The 18,658-nt window shown below is 41.5% G+C and overlaps 1 protein-coding gene across 4 annotated transcripts in view; it reads left to right on the top strand.

Annotated features, from left to right (window-relative positions):
- Positions 1–18,658, top strand: part of LOC124884671 (mitogen-activated protein kinase kinase kinase kinase 5) — a 70,033-nt gene that overhangs the window by 50,103 nt on the left and 1,272 nt on the right. For 2 of the 4 annotated variants that reach the window (XM_047392722.1, XM_047392725.1), the window contains 20 exons: positions 69–185; positions 276–357; positions 645–697; positions 1,696–1,739; positions 1,824–1,877; positions 2,052–2,072; positions 2,438–2,483; positions 5,796–5,949; positions 8,638–8,732; positions 8,971–9,012; positions 9,109–9,187; positions 9,273–9,349; positions 9,511–9,571; positions 11,038–11,140; positions 11,225–11,283; positions 11,376–11,479; positions 13,190–13,367; positions 13,461–13,529; positions 17,101–17,193; positions 17,437–17,563. In XM_047392722.1, coding sequence (XP_047248678.1) covers positions 69–185; positions 276–357; positions 645–697; positions 1,696–1,739; positions 1,824–1,877; positions 2,052–2,072; positions 2,438–2,483; positions 5,796–5,949; positions 8,638–8,732; positions 8,971–9,012; positions 9,109–9,187; positions 9,273–9,349; positions 9,511–9,571; positions 11,038–11,140; positions 11,225–11,283; positions 11,376–11,479; positions 13,190–13,367; positions 13,461–13,529; positions 17,101–17,193; positions 17,437–17,563 — 1,658 coding nt within the window. The remainder of the gene's footprint in view (positions 1–68; positions 186–275; positions 358–644; positions 698–1,695; positions 1,740–1,823; positions 1,878–2,051; positions 2,073–2,437; positions 2,484–5,795; positions 5,950–8,637; positions 8,733–8,970; positions 9,013–9,108; positions 9,188–9,272; positions 9,350–9,510; positions 9,572–11,037; positions 11,141–11,224; positions 11,284–11,375; positions 11,480–13,189; positions 13,368–13,460; positions 13,530–17,100; positions 17,194–17,436; positions 17,564–18,658) is intronic. The other 2 variants (XM_047392723.1, XM_047392724.1) reach the window with 2 other exon arrangements.

Here is an 18,658-nt window from a genome sequence, read left to right as displayed (position 1 = left end):
TTCAGCTTTGTTTCTTCATTTTGCCCTTCATTTGATCTGATGTTTATTTGTTCTTTCTTGGTCTGCAGCACCCTTTTCTGACCCAGCAGTGTCTGAACCAGGAACAGACTCTGGACCTGTTGGACAAGTTCAAAAATCCTGAGAAACACAAGAGCTGCGTGTCGACAGAAGATGACGAGATGGAGGTGAAACATCTGAATTTGATTTCCTTCCTCCCTTGTCCTCCATCTCAGAAACTGGGTTTGTTTGGAACATATCTCTATTTGTGATTTTAGGTGGCACCTCCTGCATCTTTAAGAAGAATCCAGTCGATCAACAAACACAACCGGGCCGAGAGGACCAATTCTGACATCAGCTGTAAGAAACCAACTCGGTTTTAGTTTCTTTTAGTTTGCCATCCACGGTTGCTTTATAAGTCAAATAAAATTCTCACACTGAGTTAAACAACCAGAACATTCCTAATTGTTAATTATTAATTAATTTCAGTTAAAATGAAAGATTTTCCTTTTTTAACTCCCGATCCACGTTGTTGAGTTTTTAAATGTGTAACTATAGATGTTGGTCCAAATACCGTTTGCTCTGCTTCAGCTCTGATCCTTTTTAAAATGATAAAAACGATTCCATCTTTTTCTGCGGCTGCTCAGTCGGACAGATTTACACTCAGAGGCCGATGAAGACTGGATCTCCACATGTAACGGTAAGCATTCGATTTGTTTTAGGACATTTACAGCAAAAGGTCTTGAATCTTCCCTCATTTCTGTATATTTTCCCTCAAAGCAGCCAGACTTTCGTCTCATCTGTTAAGGATTGTCTCGATTAATCGTTCTTCGGGTTTCTTGAAGGTTTCTCAAAACGTTTATTTGGACTGTGTCCCTTTTATTTCTCATTTTCAGAGGAATGTGTTTGTTAAAACAATTAACTCTAACACATGAATCATTCAGACACAAAAAAACTTCAGTTAACCTGAATGTCACATGACCTGGGACCAAACAAGCTTAAATGAATTTTTAAAAAAGCAGTAAATTTGCTCCATGTTACAGATAAACACAAACACACAATTATAGCCATGAGCCCGATTGGACTTCCAAAGACAAATCTGTTGGTTCTGGATGAGGAAACAATGATACTGAGATCTGTTTGCTTTAGTCCTTTTATTTTTTAGATTTTTACAATATTTATGTACAAAAAGAAAAGGTTTACAGACATTAAACAACAAACCTGTTAGCAAACCTATGATATCAAAACCATCAAATATTGATAGTAATGATAGTTGATTTTGAAACTAATGCAAAACGAACAGCTTATCTTTTCCACCCGACTCCTTTTTAAAATATTATACTGCTGAAGCCATTGCTGCCCTTTTTTTAAAAATCAAGACAAATAAATTGTGATTTAACATTTTCTAGTTTGACCGATTCCTTTTGGAAATGTTCACAGCTTAACCTTTTAATTTCTCATCATTTATAACAGTGTGATGAAGTAAATGTGGTTGGAAGAGGTTAAATCAATGCATGATTGAAATTACTGTTACATTAAGAGTAATTAGGAAGAAAATAAAAATAATTCCTGCCTTCATATGATGTTCAGAGGCAGCGAGCAGCTGGTGTGGGTCAGAAATATTCTGCTGGATCCTGTGGTCAGGGAGATGATGGGATGGATCCTAACTGACAACATGTTTCTCTTTGGTTTTCACAGTTAAGAGCAACAGAATCAACAGGCAGCTTCAACAGTCCGCCGAGGTAAAAGATTAAATGATCAGATTAGTCCTGGATCACAATAAAGCTTCTTTCCGTCGAACTGATAAACGTCCTTTCATCTCCCAGGGACCAGGACCAGGACCAGGACTCGGACTCTGACGACTACGATGACGTGGACATGTAAGATGATAGTTTTATGAAGTGGAACGGCAAAGGAGCGAAGCATTTCTAAAAGAAAAACATGGATCTTAATTTTGTAGAATTGCGTTGTTGGCTTGTTTTGTGTTGTTGATTATATGAAGAAAGTTCTAAAAACATAAAATAAATTGATATTTTCTCTGCGTCTCTCTTCAGCCCTACAATGCAGCCCTCATGGTGAGATGAACAAACTCCTCTCTTTATTTATGCATCTTTTACCGCTGCACATCAGGAAACTTTGCAATGACGATATCAGTTGCAATATTTTCTCCTTTCCGCTCTCTCTCATCTGTGCTTTCATGTCTGTGACCTTTAGCCTTCTGGAAAATGTTATTTGTGAGCATCTATTGCCCTGAGACTCTGTCCAACTGGCTAAACATTGCATTAGCATTTAAAATACAAGTTCAGAACATATTAGCCAACAGTTACTAAACAGTCCTTTGCAGTATGAATATTGCACTCACAGATATTGTGATGCCAATATAATGTGCAGCCCAGGTTTGATGAAGGCAGCTAATGAACCAACTTTCTCTTTCTGACAGTCTCATAATGCCAGAAGATGAAACTCCTCCTCCGCTTCCTCCAAAGGTGATAATCAACACCAACGCTTAACAAGTTTTCACACTCAGTCGAAACAAATAGTGCACCCTGTTTTAATTTGATGGTTTTTGGTATTAAAACAAAATTATCTTGTTTTAAACCAGGTTCTAAAATTATTTCAATCGAACCTCAAGTGTACAAAAAACGCACCAAAGTGATCACCAGTGTGAGCACCTCAACAGAAACAGCAGATCTGGTAGTTTGCTGCAGTGAAACATACAGGTACATGAAGGCAAGGCATCAGCAATGACCTTGAAAAAGCAACTTTTGCTGCCCAACAATCTGGGAAAGATTAGAAGGACATTTCCAAACCATCTAAAGTCCATCATTCTACAGAGAGAAAGGTTTAAGACAGGAGTGGATGTCTCAGTATATTCCTCCAGTGCTCAGACTCATCTCAGATGCTTCAGGCCTCAGTTAGCGCATTAAATGTTCAAGTTCATGACAGGAAGATTAGAGAAAGACTGAACAAGCATGGTGTGGAATGGAAAACAAGGCTTGAGAAACGATGGTTTGAGCTTGTTTTGCACCTCTGGACACCTTGCAGCGACTGAGTCGACCATGAACTCCTCTGCATACCAAAGTATGCTATGGAGCTAAATTGGGGCCATAAAGTTTGTTCAAACAAAAAACATTTGAACCTGAAAAATTTATTTTGAACCTCCCCAAAAAAATTAGAAAACTGGAAAAAAAGTTTTTTAACTGAAAAAAAAAAATAAATTTGAAACTGGAAAAAAAAAATTTCAAAACTACTTTTCAGATTCAGGTTTTTTTTTTCGAACTTGCAGATTTTTTTTTCGGCTTCAAACTTTTGGCCCTGTTTTGGCGTGGGGGGCGGGGCCTCAGAATCATGACTGACAGCTCAACACAGCGGCTAAACAACATATTCCCAGCTGTTGCATTCAGGGACCGTGGGAACTGGGATTATCTGTAATACATCATCGATATTCTAAATATATGTGATTGGTTTTGAAAGATAACATGCTTCACCGATAGAAGCAGCTTACGTGAAAACACAACGCGCATCTCAGAGGAGAAAATATGATCTTGACAGATTTGCACAGCATTTTAAGTCCGTGTTGGAGATTTCCCATCCTCTCAACGTAAAGCAAAAGAACCGCTAGACTAAGCGGCGGGAATGAAACCAGATGCAAAACGAGCCGGTATTTTCCGAATATCCTTGCATAATTAAGCCTCGACTTGTTATCACATGGACTGGACTCGGGTTTCGGTTTCTGGTGCATTTTTGATTTAAACGTGTTTGGTCTCCATTTAGTGAAGTGACTCACAGCCAGGGGCAAATTGGCATTCGGTCCACCAAATCCCCGGTGGTTTAGGCATTTCTTATTTTGTGAATGTTTAGTTTTTAATAACCGCCCTGCACAGACGCAGGGCGAGCGCGACATCAAGTATTGCAAGAGGCGACAGTTTCTGGGTCGCTGATATTTTTCTGGACCATTGTGCCCTAAACTATGCCATATCAACCTGTTAAGGATAACCTTTATTAATATTACTCATAGCAGTTTTTCCCATTTATACCTTAATGACATAAAGCATAAGTTCTAATATTTCCTTTTTATTAGAATAGGATAAGAATGCTCAACGACACACATTACAAGGATAAATGGCCCAAGGACTGTCATGAATGATCTGTGGCTGGGGCACTGGGTTTGATGGTGGAGCAGGCTGTAACTGGTTTGAATGCAGCAGCACACTTAGATTAAGTATGGACACCCTCTATTACACAATCTACCAGATAGACACCACGATGGTGACACATAGTCTACTGATAATCACTGAGGGAGGGAACATCCATTGCATTGGAGAACCAGATATAAAACTACATGTGAGCTTCTATCGAGGCTCTTTCTCATCCTTTCACAGACGCTACAGTCCGAGACGAACCTCGGCGCTGATCTCTGTAATCATTCCTCTGCCTCATTTAGATTAAAGGAGCTGAAAGCTAGAAACTGTTTGAGAGTCGTTCCTTTAAGAGTCAGTGTTAGATAGAGTCTGATCGCTTCTGGGGACCAAGGATTGGAGAAACTCCGAGAGGTCTGACCGTCAACAGGGTGCGGTAGCTCAGACAAACCTCTCCTCTGTTCCAGTCAAGCAGATCAGCTCTGCTGCGCACTGGCGCACAGCTGATCTGTAACACATGAACATGTGCTGCAGGGCGGCCAGCTGAGCTGACAATGAAGAGCGGAGATCAGAAAAAAAAGCCCGGGCTATTATATATATATATAAATGAACCACCGTCCCACTAAGCCAGCGGTCCACCGGGGATTTCATCGGTTGCCCCGAATGCCAATTTGCCCCTGGCTGTGAGTCACTTCACTACATGGAGACCAAACACGTTTAAATCAAAAATGCACCAGAAACCAAAACCCGAGTCCAGTCCATGTGAAAACAAGTCCAGGCTTAATTATGCAAGGATATTCGGAAAATACCGGCTCGTTTTGCATCTGGTTTCATTCCCGCCGCTTAGTCTAGCGGTTCTTTTGCTTTACGTTGAGAGCATGGGAGATCTCCAACACGGACTTAAAATGCTGTGCAAATCTGTCAAGATCATATTTTCTCCTCTGAGATGCGCACAACGTATTCACGTAAGCTGCTTCTATCGGTGAAGCATGTTATCTTTCAAAACCAATCACATATATATAGAATATCGATGATGTATTACAGATAATCCCAGTTCCCACGGTCCCTGAATGCAACAGCTGGGAATATGTTGTTTAGCCGCTGTGTTGAGCTGTCAGTCATGATTCTGAGGCCCCGCCCCCCACGCCAAAACAGGGCCAAAAGTTTGAAGCCGAAAAAAAAATCTGCAAGTTCGAAAAAAAAACCTAAATCTGAAAAGTAGTTTTGAAATTTTTTTTTTTCCAGTTTCACAGCAGTTTTTTTTCTGTTGCAAAACGTTTTTTCCAGTTTTTCAAATTGTTTTGGGGAGGTTCAAAATAATCTTTCTGGTTTAAATGTTTTTCTTTTGAACAAACTTTATGGCCCCAATTTAGCTCCATAGACTTCAGGAGTCAAATGTGAGACCATCCACAGCTGAAGCTTGACCCAAACTGGATGAGTGTGGAATCTGCTGTGGGTTTTTTATACGCTTGAGATTAGATTTAAAGAATTTTGAAACCAGGTCATTTATCTTCTGACACCATAATGGATGTGGAAGATCTGGAAATTTATGTTGTTTTAATGTAGATTCCCTTAACTGATAAATGATACTTTCTTAGTATTCCAGTCATTTCACTGATCAGTTTTACATTTTTGGTTTTTTTTATTTTTTGCTTGCAGCCCAAAGCTCGAACCAGCTCAGAGGAGAGCATGGCAGGAGAGGAGGACCGGTTAAGAAAACCCAGCTCCCTGTGTGCCCCCACCCCTCTCATCAGGACCTCCAGTGGAACCCACGTCCGACCTACACCCCATCCTCGAGCCTCTCGACACTCAGGTGAGCAGCCCCGTCTTTATTCACTGACACTTGATGGCAGCTAAGATGTATTCTGCTCATCGGTAACATCTGAATATTTTCAGGCTCTGAGAAGCCAAACTTCTAACTATTTTCACCTAAATCTTTAAAACAAGGTTTAAGAAACCCTGTTAATTTGATACAAACAAGGCTGATTAACGTCTGGTAAGTGAATATATATATATTATATATATATATACATATATATTTAGCTACTGATGCTGGTGATTATGTTGTCCTTGTTCTTTTAGACCTTACGACTGCCTTTAGCACAGTGGATCAGGGCATTATAATTTCTCGTCTACTGTGTTGGTATCAAAGGTGCTTCCATTGAACAGTTTTCTTCTTACCTCTCTCTTTGTAGACACAGACTCATTTATGCTGACACCTGTGGGGTGCCTCAGGGGTCTGTACTAGGGCCTCTTCTTGTCTTTCTGTATCTCCTGGTCTTGGTTTCCATTTTTGTGAGATTTGGAATTTCTTTTCATTGATGTGCAGATGATTGTCAAGTCTATATTCATTTGAAACAACATAATGCTAAATCTGTTCATCCTTTGTTGGATTGCCTTTAAAGTTGAACTTTTGGAACTTCAATGATAAGAAGACTGAGGTCATATTATTTCGCCTGAGTCGCCCTTGTGACACGCACCATGTGAACCTTGGCTCTTCGACTCCATATTTGAAATCCACCACCACCAATCTGGGGGTGAAATTAGATGACGACCTTAGATTTGACACATGTCCGCTCAGCAGTAAAAACAGGCTTTTTCCAGCTGCTACAAACAACCAAAATCAAGACAATTTTGTCCAAGAAGGATTTTAAAGAGATCATTCGCGCCTTGTTTCTTGTAATGCGCTGCATGTCGAGGGTCAGAGGTAATCTGGCTTTTTGCGGTTGCGGCCCCTGAGTTATGGAAAGGGTTGCCTCTACATATTGGGCTGGTTCCTTCACTGTCTGCCTTTAAATCCTTTGAGAAGACCCTTTTTCTTCCCTGGTGTTCAACACAGCATGAGTTGTTGCTTTGTCTACCATCGTTGTATGTCTGTTGCCTATTTACAATTTTTATTTATTCTATCAATGTACAGCACGTTGGTCAACCACTTGTTTTTTTTTTTATGTGCTTTATAAATTAACTGGATTGGATTATGGTTCTTCAGAACAATGTGAAAGTCCAAGGAACCTAGTGTGTCTGAGAAAACATCCAAACTGCCCCCTCAGATTACAGGAGACAGGTTCAGATGTTCAGGAGCAACACAGAAACCACCAAAGCTCAAGCCTGTTGTGAAACTGAAACAGCCAGAACACCAGAGTCACCGTGGAAGTTTTTACTATTGAAAATGATAATAGACGTTATTCAGTTATGGCCAAAATTATTGATACCCCTGGCAGATTTAGATTCAGTATTTATATTAGTGATGTTTCCAGTGTGTCAATGCTTCGCAGTGTGGGTCCAGTAATCCAGGCGGGTTTTTGTGAAGTGAGTATCGGGGGCTTGTGTCGATGACGCCTGTGGGGACATCCGAGGCCTCGAGAGCCGTCTGTACCACCCGACTGATTTAGGAACTGGTTCTCTGGTTTGATTCGAAGGATAAAGGACAGATTTATTTTCTGTAAGATACATCCCTTGGTCTCTGCGTTTCTGGTCTGCCTTCTCTCTGCCTCAGTTGCAGCTCATTTGCTCAGATTAGCTCCTCTGGTTTGTCTTTCATTTCTCTACCCCTGCCTCAGTATAAATACTTACTGGTTCTCTTTGTTCCTGCCCAGTTCCTTCAGTTGATCCCAACTGTCTGTTGCTCCCTGCTCTCCATGCCTCCAGTGCTACCAGTTTCACCTCTTTGTGGAGGACAGTTTTTTAAAGTTTTTTACTTTCATCATTAAACAAACATTCAGACCGATTCTTTCCCTCTCTGTGTCTGAGTTCTCCTACCAAATTGTATCAGTTTTATTCAAAAAACAGCATGTTGAAAATCATTTCCACCCTTCTCTGTAGTCGGCTGACAAATCTTTATTGGCATTACAACACTGAAACTTTCCTTATAATTGTTTCTTCTTGTGTCTGTGTGATTGATCTTTGGTGATGAGCTCCAAGTGTTAAAGGTTGGAGGGCCTCCTTGCCATCACCCTAATTTTTAGCTCCCTTCACAGATTCTCAGTAGGGGCTGGTTCACCTCAAAATATTGCTTCCAGTCAGAGGAAACATGTTGATAAAATGAAAAGATTACTTTAAACCTAAATTTGCCAGGGGTGTGAATAATTTGGGGCTTAACCGTAAAAAGGATCTATTTATGTGAATCATTAAAATTTATAAGATTGATTCACACATGGAGTGTATGTAAACGTCTGACCTCAGCTCTATAGACAGTAACTATGTAATCCAGTGGTGTGTAGTAATATAAACGGTGATTATGTAAATATTCTCATCAAACGTGTCTTTGGTGGCAGAACCTCAGATTTATCTATACTTACTAAGTCATGTGTGTTAATAGGATAACATAGTAACCGTTTCTATGCAGATGGCAACATTACAATGTAACTATCCCCCTATCAGCTCAACATGACTAAATGTAACCTTCTTCCACCTTTAGAGGTCGTTGAGGCTGTTTCCTGCATCTAAAGTCTTTGATGTCCAGTATGATGTTTTTGTTAAAATTGTTGTTTGTGTGATCTAGACCCTCCAACATTACCAGTCCACAATTACACCAGCCCAGCAGACTCCCTTCCTCCTGAACTCCCTCCTAAAGACTTCCGCAGACGGAAACCAAAGGTAGTACAGAAGATTAGGTTTTAAGAAAAATCAAATCATTTATGTATCTTCATGATTTAGATCAACCATAATTTTGTAAAGAAATGTCCTTTCAGAAAAAAATTGTAAAAATTAGCACACATTTTTCTTTTTGAAGAGTAAAGATTTCCTGGTCAGGAAACATAATTTTCCGTTTTCTTATCTCCTCCATCCTGGTTCATTCTGACAGATTTTTTTAAAGAGTTTTTTCTTTTCCCAGGAACTTCCAGAATGTCCCAGCCCTGTATTGAAGAAACCTCCTGTGCGTTTCTCCTTGGTTTCTGCAACTGAGATGTTAGGAAACACCTATTAATGGTTTTGAGCTGAATGGTAAACACCTTTCTCTTTTTGTCTTCAGGTCTTCTTTAAAAAGATTTTTCACGGCTGCCCTCTGAAGATAAACTGCTCCACAACCTGGGAAAACTCCATGTCCAAAGGTTGTTTTTTGACCCAACCTTCCAGTTGTTTTTCATCTTCTCAACCATCTAGCTGAACATGACGTGTCTCCTCTTCCTCTTTCAGAGCAGCATCTGATCCTTGGTGCAGAGGAAGGGATCTACACCCTGAACCTCAATGGCTCCGAGGCCACGATGGAGCTGGTAAGGTCCTGACCGGATTTACTGCAAGGCTCCAGAATTATTCGGACAATTTGGTCTCATGGCACAAGATGTTGTTTGACCCCTGAAAGTCACAGCTGTGAAACAAAAAATGTTGGATTGCTTAGAAATGAGACACTGCATGTTTGTGTCCTCTTTTGCAGTTATATCCTGGAAAGTGCACCTGGGTCTACACCATTAGTAATGTCCTCATGTCTGTATCAGGTAAATAAAAAGGCTGATCATCGCTGAGTTTGTATGTTCAGAGTCAGTGTTTCAAAGCAAAAAAGTAGATGCAAAACTAAAACTATTTCTGACTTTTTATACATTTAAGGAGGTTTTGAGTCATTAAAATATCTCTAGCTTGGAACCAGAACCTCATGATGGCCAGCTTCCGATTCTTCACACTAAACCACCGACTACTGGGTGACAGATGTTTCAGTGTTTGTGGCACTGTCTCCTGGAATGAAGTTGTGAAAAAAATTAGGACATCCTACGACAGCCTGCGTGTTTTTCTAGCATATTTGAGCATGTAGAAGTTTAATGTAATTTTTAACAAGAATGAGAAATTCAACTAATCTTGATGTGAGAGTGAACATTATGTTGAGATCCAAAGAGGAAGAAGATTTTAGCAGCCTCTGACACTGATAAGAGATTTAAAGAAAATCTGAAATCAGCCGTGCCACTGTACAGGAAACAGTCAATAAGTGGGGGGCATTCAAAACATCTGCCAACAAGCCCAAGTCTGGCTGCCCAATCAAGCTCATGACGATGACCCAAAACACACCAGTAAAACCACCAAGAATAAAGAAATGGAAAGGTCCTGGGCCTAGTCATTGCCCAGATCTTCATCTTATTGATATGCTGAGGATGAACCAGGCTGGGCATGCAAGGAACCCTCAAACATCTCACAGCTGAAAGTGAGGAGAGAGATAAAACGTTTCCCCAGACTGATGTCAGAGATGGTAGATGTTCTACAAGAAATGTCTCATTGACATCTGAAAGTGCAATAATTCACTTTCCTTTCCAGTGATAAATGAAAACATGGAATAAGACATCAATTTGTGAGCATTTCTTCATTAAGAACTGAATATTTAATGGGATATCCTCATTTTTTTCACATGACTTGTTTAAAAACTTTAAAGTTGATTTGATTTCTCAAAAGTCTGATTTAACTGCGCTCTTCATTTCCACCAGACTCAAAAACGATTTATTTTTCTCCTGCTTTCTTCTTTAAAGTGTCTGTACTTGTTGTCATTATTAATATTAATGCTATTATTATTAGCAGCTTGTCTTTACTCCGCTGCTTCTTGAACCATCAAACATTCAACCTCATGCTGAGTTGTTCCTGCAGGCAAAATTTATGTTGCAGATCTTGGTTTGCAGGTCATCATCAAGAGAAGAGGACAAGAGATTATTTCTTTTAACTGAATAGCACAGACTTTGTCCTTATCACGCCTGAATGCTGATTTATCAGATCACCCCCGTGTCTTCAGGTTGTGAACTTTACTTCAGGATGGTTCTTGCAATCAGTAAACCTGACCAATACTGGGTCGTTATTCAGTGAAACAGCGTCTGCTACACATATAGTTAAATTAATGTGGCAGTTGTAGGTCCATCTGTTCCAGGAGGCTTTTGGTAAATACATTTCTCTAAAACTGCTAGAAAATGTAATACTTGGTTGTTTACAGGTAAATCGTCGCAGCTTCACTCACATTCACTAAAAGAATTATACGAACAGGCACGGAAAGATCAGAGGATGGTTCCCTTATCGACTCACAGGCTGTTGTCAAGGTAAAGGTGGACTTTATTTAATCCTCCTTTCGTTGCTCTGAAAAGGTGGAAAACTTTGCCTCATTAAGACTTTGCTTGGTTTAGAAAATGTCCAATAACGAGCAAAATACCGGATACCAAAGGCTGCAAGACCTGCACAGTTGGTGAGCACAAAAACCCATGACTGTACAAATATTTCAAGATGTGATTTTAAAAAGTTTTGTTGTCTTTCCAAACCTGGGTTTTTCTGTTTCAGGAGGAAGTCTTCAGCAAGGATATGTGTTCCTCTGCTGTGCTCTGGATTCCAGCGTGGTTCTGCTGCAGTGGTACGAGCCCATGCACAAGTTCATGCTAATCAGGGTATGCACATTTAAAGAACATGCTTATATCTGTGTAGAACTAAAGGCAGGGATGTTGAATGTCTTTGCTGTTATGTGCATGAGAGGATCAATCAGGTCCTGATGGACATTTTAGGCTGAAATCGGTGAAACCATGCTTGTGTAAACCACTGAGACTCATTTACAGGGTCAAAAGGACAGAATCAAAGTCCCAAAATAATTGGTTTACTGATAAAAAAGAGGCCTGGATTAATTAATTTAATGGAAGTAACCACAGAACCAAATTAGGATTTCAGATTTGATATACATCTGTACATTTTATTTTAAAGTGTAAGAACAACTGTGATTAAAAAAAGTTCAACATCTTTAATTTTTTTGGTTTTATGCATCAGAACAGATATGGTGTTAAGTTTTCTCCAAATATGGTGATGTGCATGAAGGCCAGCATCTCTACGTTGGTCTCATCTGTCCAAAGGATGTTGTTCCATAGGTCTTGTTGTCCATTCAGACACACATTGCCAAATTTAAGTCTTGCTGCCATAATCTTACTAGACAGGAGAACTGTTCTCCTTCAACCCTTCAGGGCTTTTCTAATTATCCTCTCATGCTGATTGAGACCTGTAGTCTGAGTTGGAGCTTCTGGATCTTTGTCATATCTCTAAGGATGGTACGCTCTGACCCTGGGGGGGGGGGGGGGATTTACTGTAACATCCACTTCTGTGAAGATTGGCTGCAGTCTAAAATGTTTTAAAATCTCTGTAAAATGGTGGACATTTGGAAATGACCTTAAAGCCCCTCCCAGAGGCTGCTACAGTTTCTTTTCTAAGGTCATTGCTGGTGTCTTTTGTTTTTTCTTTTTGTTCATTTGAGGTTAGATTTAAATACTTTTATAACGTTTTATAATTGTATATCCAGGTCATTTTTTAAAATTCTGGAATTCTCTCTCCTTTTCTCTCTCCTAGACATGGCTACTGACTGAGCGTCTACTGTGACTAACTATGTGCTCTTTTTCATCCTCTAGACTTGGAAACTGGCTGAGAGTTTATCTATTCTTTCTTTTTAGATGAAACGACTAAAGGAGCTACATCCATTAACATTTACTTTTCCTTCCCATAGAAAGGACTCCTGGATCAGTGCTTCTTTGTTCTCTTTGTGTCTCTGCTCTGTTCTCTCAAACCCCCAGTCGGTCGTGGCAGATTGCCGCTCACACTGAGCCTGGTTCTGGTTCTGCTGGAGGATTCTTCCTGTTAAAAGGGAGTTTTTCCTCTCCACTGTCGCTACATGCATGCTCAGTATGAGGGATTGCTGCAAAGTCAACGCCAGTGACTGTCCACTGTCTCTACATGCTCATCCAGGAGGAGTGAATGCTGCAAGTCTCTGACTCAATGCAATCTGCTGGGTTTCCTTCGATAGAAAAACTTTTTATCCAATTTGAATAAAAAACTGAATCTGACTGAACTGTTCAATAGTTAGGATTAATAGGAATGTATGAACCTGACTGTTGTGAAGAGCCTTGAGACGACATGTGTTGTGAATTGGCGCTATATAAATAAAACTGAATTGAATTGAAAAGTGGATGTACTTTCTTTTTTACATCCCTGTGATGATGAGAACTGTGATCTCATGGAAATAAACCTGACTTACTTTAACTTTGTAAAGAGAAGCTAGAGAGTGTCGCTGAGTCGATTTCAGCTGCTCTGTTTTCAGTGAAAACTCTCTGTCTGTCTTGCAGCATTTTGAGTTCCCCCTGCCTAGCCCTCTGCGGGTGTTTGAGATGGTGGTGCTGCCCCAGCAGGAGTACCCAATGGTGTGCATCGGCGTGTCTCGGGGGTCCAACCCCAACGTACCAGTCACCGTAGAATACATCAACCTGAACTCCAACACCTCCTGGTTCTTTAACTCTGGTATGGGTAGGTGATGTTCCCTCAGATTCATTCAACAAGTTTCCCAGCTGCTGTTGGTTCTGTTGTCACTGATTGTGAGGGGTGTTTTTGTTCTTACAGAGAAACCTTCTCCTGACTTCATTCAGGTTAACCAGTTGGACAGCAGCTCACTGCTCGTGCTCATGGAGAGTAAGTAACACAAGAGTTTCCTGCCAATATCTTTTTCGCTGAAGTGTTTATTTGGTCTTTATGTGTTTATATATTTATATTTTATATTTTTAGTTTTTAAATCTGGGCCGATATTTGATATTAATATTGCTGTTATAACCGATATTTATCAATATATATATATATTTCCCAACCCTTTCAAAACCATGAAATATGGTTGGCTGGTTGGCTGGTTGGTCGGTCGGTCGGTTGGTTGGATGGCTGGTCTGTTGGTTGGTCGGTCGGTCGGTCGGTCGGTCAGTCGGTCGGTCGGTTGGTTGGATGGCTGGTCTGTTGGTTGGTTGGTCGGTCGGTCGGTCAGTCGGTCGGTCGGTTGGTTGGATGGCTGGTCTGTTGGCTGGTCGGTCGGTCGGTCGGTTGGTTGGATGGCTGGTCTATTGGCTGGTCGGTCGGTCGGTCGGTTGGTTGGATGGCTGGTCTGTTGGCTGGTCGGTCTGTCGGTCGGTTGGTTGGATGGCTGGTCTGTTGGTTGGTCGGTCGGTCGGTCGGTCGGTCGGTCGGTCGGTCGGTCGGATGGCTGGTCTGTTGGTTGGTTGGTTGGTTGGTTCTAATGCCTTAAGCATTCATGCATACTTGTCCTTGCCCACTTTACTGATACCTTGTAAGACAAATAATTTCCCCCCATTTTTATGCCAGATTTGACATCGTTCAGGTCAGAAGTTTACATACACTCATTTTTGGCATGAATGTGTAGGGATGTGTATGGTTGCATGCATGCACAGTCCATGGAGTAATTCAGGTTGGATTTCACTTTGTTATGTGTGTATAACGGAGAATGTAACAAATAAACTCATGAATGTCATAGTAGTTTTTGGATTTTAATTATTTATTTGAGCTGTTCTTTTTCCAGGGCAAAATGATTGAACAGTGAACAGCAACTTTAATGATGTCTGAACAACAATAATTAGGTTCACAGATTTAAAATTCTTATAAATGGTCATTTAAATTAAAAAAACTAATTTAAACTAATTTAAATTTAAACCACAAAGGGAGTAAGACATTGAGGCTCAAATGTATACATACACCCTCAGCTCGTATTTGGGTGAAAGACCCCTAGCAAGTTACACCTTCAGCACAAATTTCAGTCAAACTTGAAGGTGTAAATGTTGGCAGCTTTCTTTATAGTCGGCACCCTCTCAGACCACGGTGATGTAATGATGTAAAACTGACTTCATTGTGGACAATGGCGCTGATGTTCCAGTAGGCAGGTTTAAACCCAGGTGGTTCCTGGGTTTTTCTCAACTTGGTACCTAACATCTGAGTGAAAGTTTGGATCAGATGGTTGAAACTTGGACACAGGAGTTGTTTCAAAAAGACAATCATCCAGAACCCAAAGGATAATAAAACTTTTGGCGGCAAGCTAGTAAAGCACGAAGTTGAAGACAAATAAAATGGTTGATTTTCACCATAAGGTTATCATAGCAGTCCAGTTTCACAGCGCACCTGCGTTCAGGTGTCCAGACAGTAAAAATACAACTTGTGAGACTCGGCGGCCTCCGAAATTCAACAGCAATGAAATGAAAAATAAAAAACAATGGCATGCACATACAATTCAGAACACATTAGAATATAAATGGTGATTCTAAATTGCACTAAAATCCTACTCTACTCTACCCTGCCCAAGCTCTTCCTAATAAAGAATGAATGAAAGTCCAGGCGAGATTTCTTCTCCAGAATTGATGCTCCAGTTGCGTGATAACCGCGTCTCGGTTACAGCTGGAAAGCACCTCCTTAAAGGGCTCACTTTGTTAAATAGCCCATTGTGACGTCAGAACTGGAGGGGCCCCGTCATATCAGCCGCGGTGCCCGCTGGGATTTGAAGTAGCGGACTATCCTGGGGTACAAAATGGCCGATGATCCCAGAAAGCCGGGTGGTGTCCAGCAACTTACAAATGGTCCAATATTAAGCAAAACATGGTCCAACATCTGGAACCAGTCTCCTTGAGAGGGCACTCTGGAGTTGCCCTTGGTGGGAGGCGTCGAGCTGGGGTGGGCATACTTGTTGCCTCCCATCTAGGTGCCTGTACGTTGGTTTCACCCCGGTGAATGATAGGGTAGCCTCCCTCCGCCTACGGGTGGGGGGACAGGTTCTGACTGTTGTTCGTGCTTATGCACCAAACAGCAGTTCAGACCACCCACCCTTTTTGGAGTCCTTGGAGGGGGTGTTGGAGACCGCCCCTCCCGGGGACTCCCTTGTTCTGCTGGGGGAATTTAACGCTCACGTTGGCAATGACAGTGAGACCTGGAGGGGTGTGGTTGGGAGGAATGGCCCTCCCGTTCTGAACCCGAGTGGTGTTTTGTTATTGGACTTTTGTGCTCTTGATGAATTGCCCATAGCTAACACCATGTTCAAGCATAAGGGTGTCCATATGTGCTCTTGGCACCAGGACACCCTAGGCTGCAGTTCGATGATCGACTTTGTTGTCGTGGCATGTGATCTGTGCACGCATGTCTTGGACACTTGGACGAAGAGAGGAGCTGAGCTTTCCACTGACCACTACCTGGTGGTGAGCTAGCTCCAATGGTCAGGGAGGATGCCAGTCAGACCTGGCAGACCCAAACACGTGGCAGGTGAGGGATGCTGTCAGGCTGAAGAAGAAGTCCTACCGGGTCTTCCTGGCCTGTGGGACTCCGGAAGCAGCTGATGGGTTCCAGAAGAGGGAGTCCAACACTGTTTACAGTGGGGAGGGTGTGCTGTTGACCTCAACTCTGGACGTTGTGGGTCGGTGGGCAGAGTACTTCAAAGACTGCCTCAATTGCACCAGCACGTCTTCCACTGAGGAAGCAGAGCCTGGGAACCTTGGGGCACGCTCTCCAATCTCTGGTCCTGAGGTCACCAAGGTGATTAAAAAGCTCCTCGGTGGTAAGGCCCCAGGGGTGGATGAGATTTGCCCGGAGTTCTTTAAGGTTCAAGATGTTGAAGGGTTGTGTTGGCTAATGCGACTCTGCAGCATCGTGTGGACATTGGTCATCAGTCACGGTGTTAAGGGGATCTTTTTTTGTGGCCTTAGGATTGCATCTCTACTTTATGTGGATGATGTGGTCCTGTTGGCTTCATCAGCTCGTGATCTACAGCTTTCATTTCCAACTTTTCCAGCTCCGTCAAGCAGCACAGAGGCTGGAAGAAACCTCCTGAGACCCAGATCCAACTGGATCTGGCTGGAGTTTTACTGACAAAATAGAAATATTTGTCAAATAGGTGCCTCATCTTGATTAATTTTTTTCTCTTTTATCATTTCTTTATCTTTTTAGCTTTTTTCCTTTTCTAGATTTTCTTTTTTTTTTTTAAACAATGAACAGCAGATAAAGGACGTCTGAAACACCTGTATAAGTAGGAAACACACCCAGTACAGATCTGAACAGACTTTGTTGTCTTTTATCAATAGTCCCGATGTTCCTAAGAAATGAAGTCCATTCTGAGATGTTTTCAGAGTTTGGTATTATGAGCACAGGGTAGATGGTCCATAAATTGTCCACTTCCAGATTTTCATGCTTCAGTTGTGTTCTAACTCAAAAGTTGTGTTTTCTGCAGGGTCGGTACAAATAGTTAATTTGGAAGGAGAGCTGAAGAGCAACCGACATGCACCGCAGGAGACCACCTTCGCTCATGATGTTGAATCTATAGGTGAGAACAACCAACAGCAATCTGCTGATAAATACTGCTAATAACTGATTGGTTAGGGACCCGTTATTATTCTTGTTGTTTGACTTTTTACCTGCCCATAATATGTCCTATTAAACCCATGTATATGTTCACAGCACATCTTTCTCTTTTCTCTGCCCATATCCTTGCCTACTAAATGCTGTTGGAGTTTAAATCTCCTCTATTACAGAATAAAAAGGTTCATGACACCTTTCTTGTCTGTAGTGTATTTTGAGGACACACTTTTGGCTGTTTGGCGTCACGGCTGGCAGAGGAGAACAAAAAGTTTCACGGAGGTTCTGGAGGAGTTGACGGACCACAGAAAGATCCACAGAATACTGAAATCAGACAAGTAGGTCACACCTTCTCTCACCCAAACCTGCTGTAGATACGTGTGGCTACTGAAGGTGGCGCTGTTCCTGTCCTCTGATACCTTTTATTGCAACCAGCTAGGTCATTTAAAGGGAAGTCATTCTCATCAGTCTGATAGTCCAGCTGCAGGCCTCTGGTCTTCATCATTAATCACTGATGAAAACAAGTTGGGATGCACCGATGTGAACATTTGGGCCAATATCAAAATCCAATATTAATGTTGCTGTTATGGCAGATATTTACTCATATACTGTATATTATATATATTTTCCTACCCTATTCAACGCGTGAAAAAACAACCACACTGCATTGCTTCTGTGCTTCAGTTAAACATCCAACAATCCTGCATCACCATCACAGGACCAAACAGATGCCACATGGCCGACCCAGCAGAGACACACAGGACAGACAAACAACCATGCACACACTCATACCTGAAGCCATTCAGATTACCCTGAGAGAATCCACGCCTGCACAGGAAAAACCTGCAAACTCCATGCAGAAAGACCCCCGGCCCAGATTCAAACCCAGGACCTTCTTGCTGCAATGAAACGGTGCTGCCCACTGCTTCACCATGCAGACCTTCTTAAGCAAATCCTACTTTCTCTTTACGTTTTCCTGGTGCGGAGCTAGACTCTTAAGCCCCGACGTGAGTTGTTAGATGTGGGTTGACCATATTTACATCAGGCATAGCGTGAGGGAAAGCCATTTGATTCTGTTTATGTAATAATAGCAAGGACAGCGCAGCACATTCTTAAAGAGCAGCTCTGTTTATGACTTCAAATATTTACCATCTCCTGAAACCTGGTGGCGGTTTAGAAGCAGGAAAAGAAACAGGAAGGAAAGCAACCTGGATGCCCTGATGGATGCAGAAAAAGAGGAGAGGAAGAGGAATAATAGACATAATTTTGCTGCTCTTCCAATGAAGAGTGTCTGATATTGTTGTAAATTACTTTTCTAATCTATGGATGAATTAAAACAAACTGGACATAAAACCCTGTTGGTCCTGTTTTATATTAAAATGAAGACCATATGAATATAGAATATCTCAGGAAGTCTCCATCTCTAATACCCT

The sequence above is a fragment of the Girardinichthys multiradiatus genome, chromosome 18 (genome assembly GCF_021462225.1).
Source record: "Girardinichthys multiradiatus isolate DD_20200921_A chromosome 18, DD_fGirMul_XY1, whole genome shotgun sequence".
Taxonomy (NCBI): Eukaryota; Metazoa; Chordata; class Actinopteri; order Cyprinodontiformes; family Goodeidae; genus Girardinichthys; species Girardinichthys multiradiatus.
The sequence above is the reverse complement of the archived record's forward strand: the minus strand, read 5'-3'. Positions and strand labels throughout refer to the sequence as shown.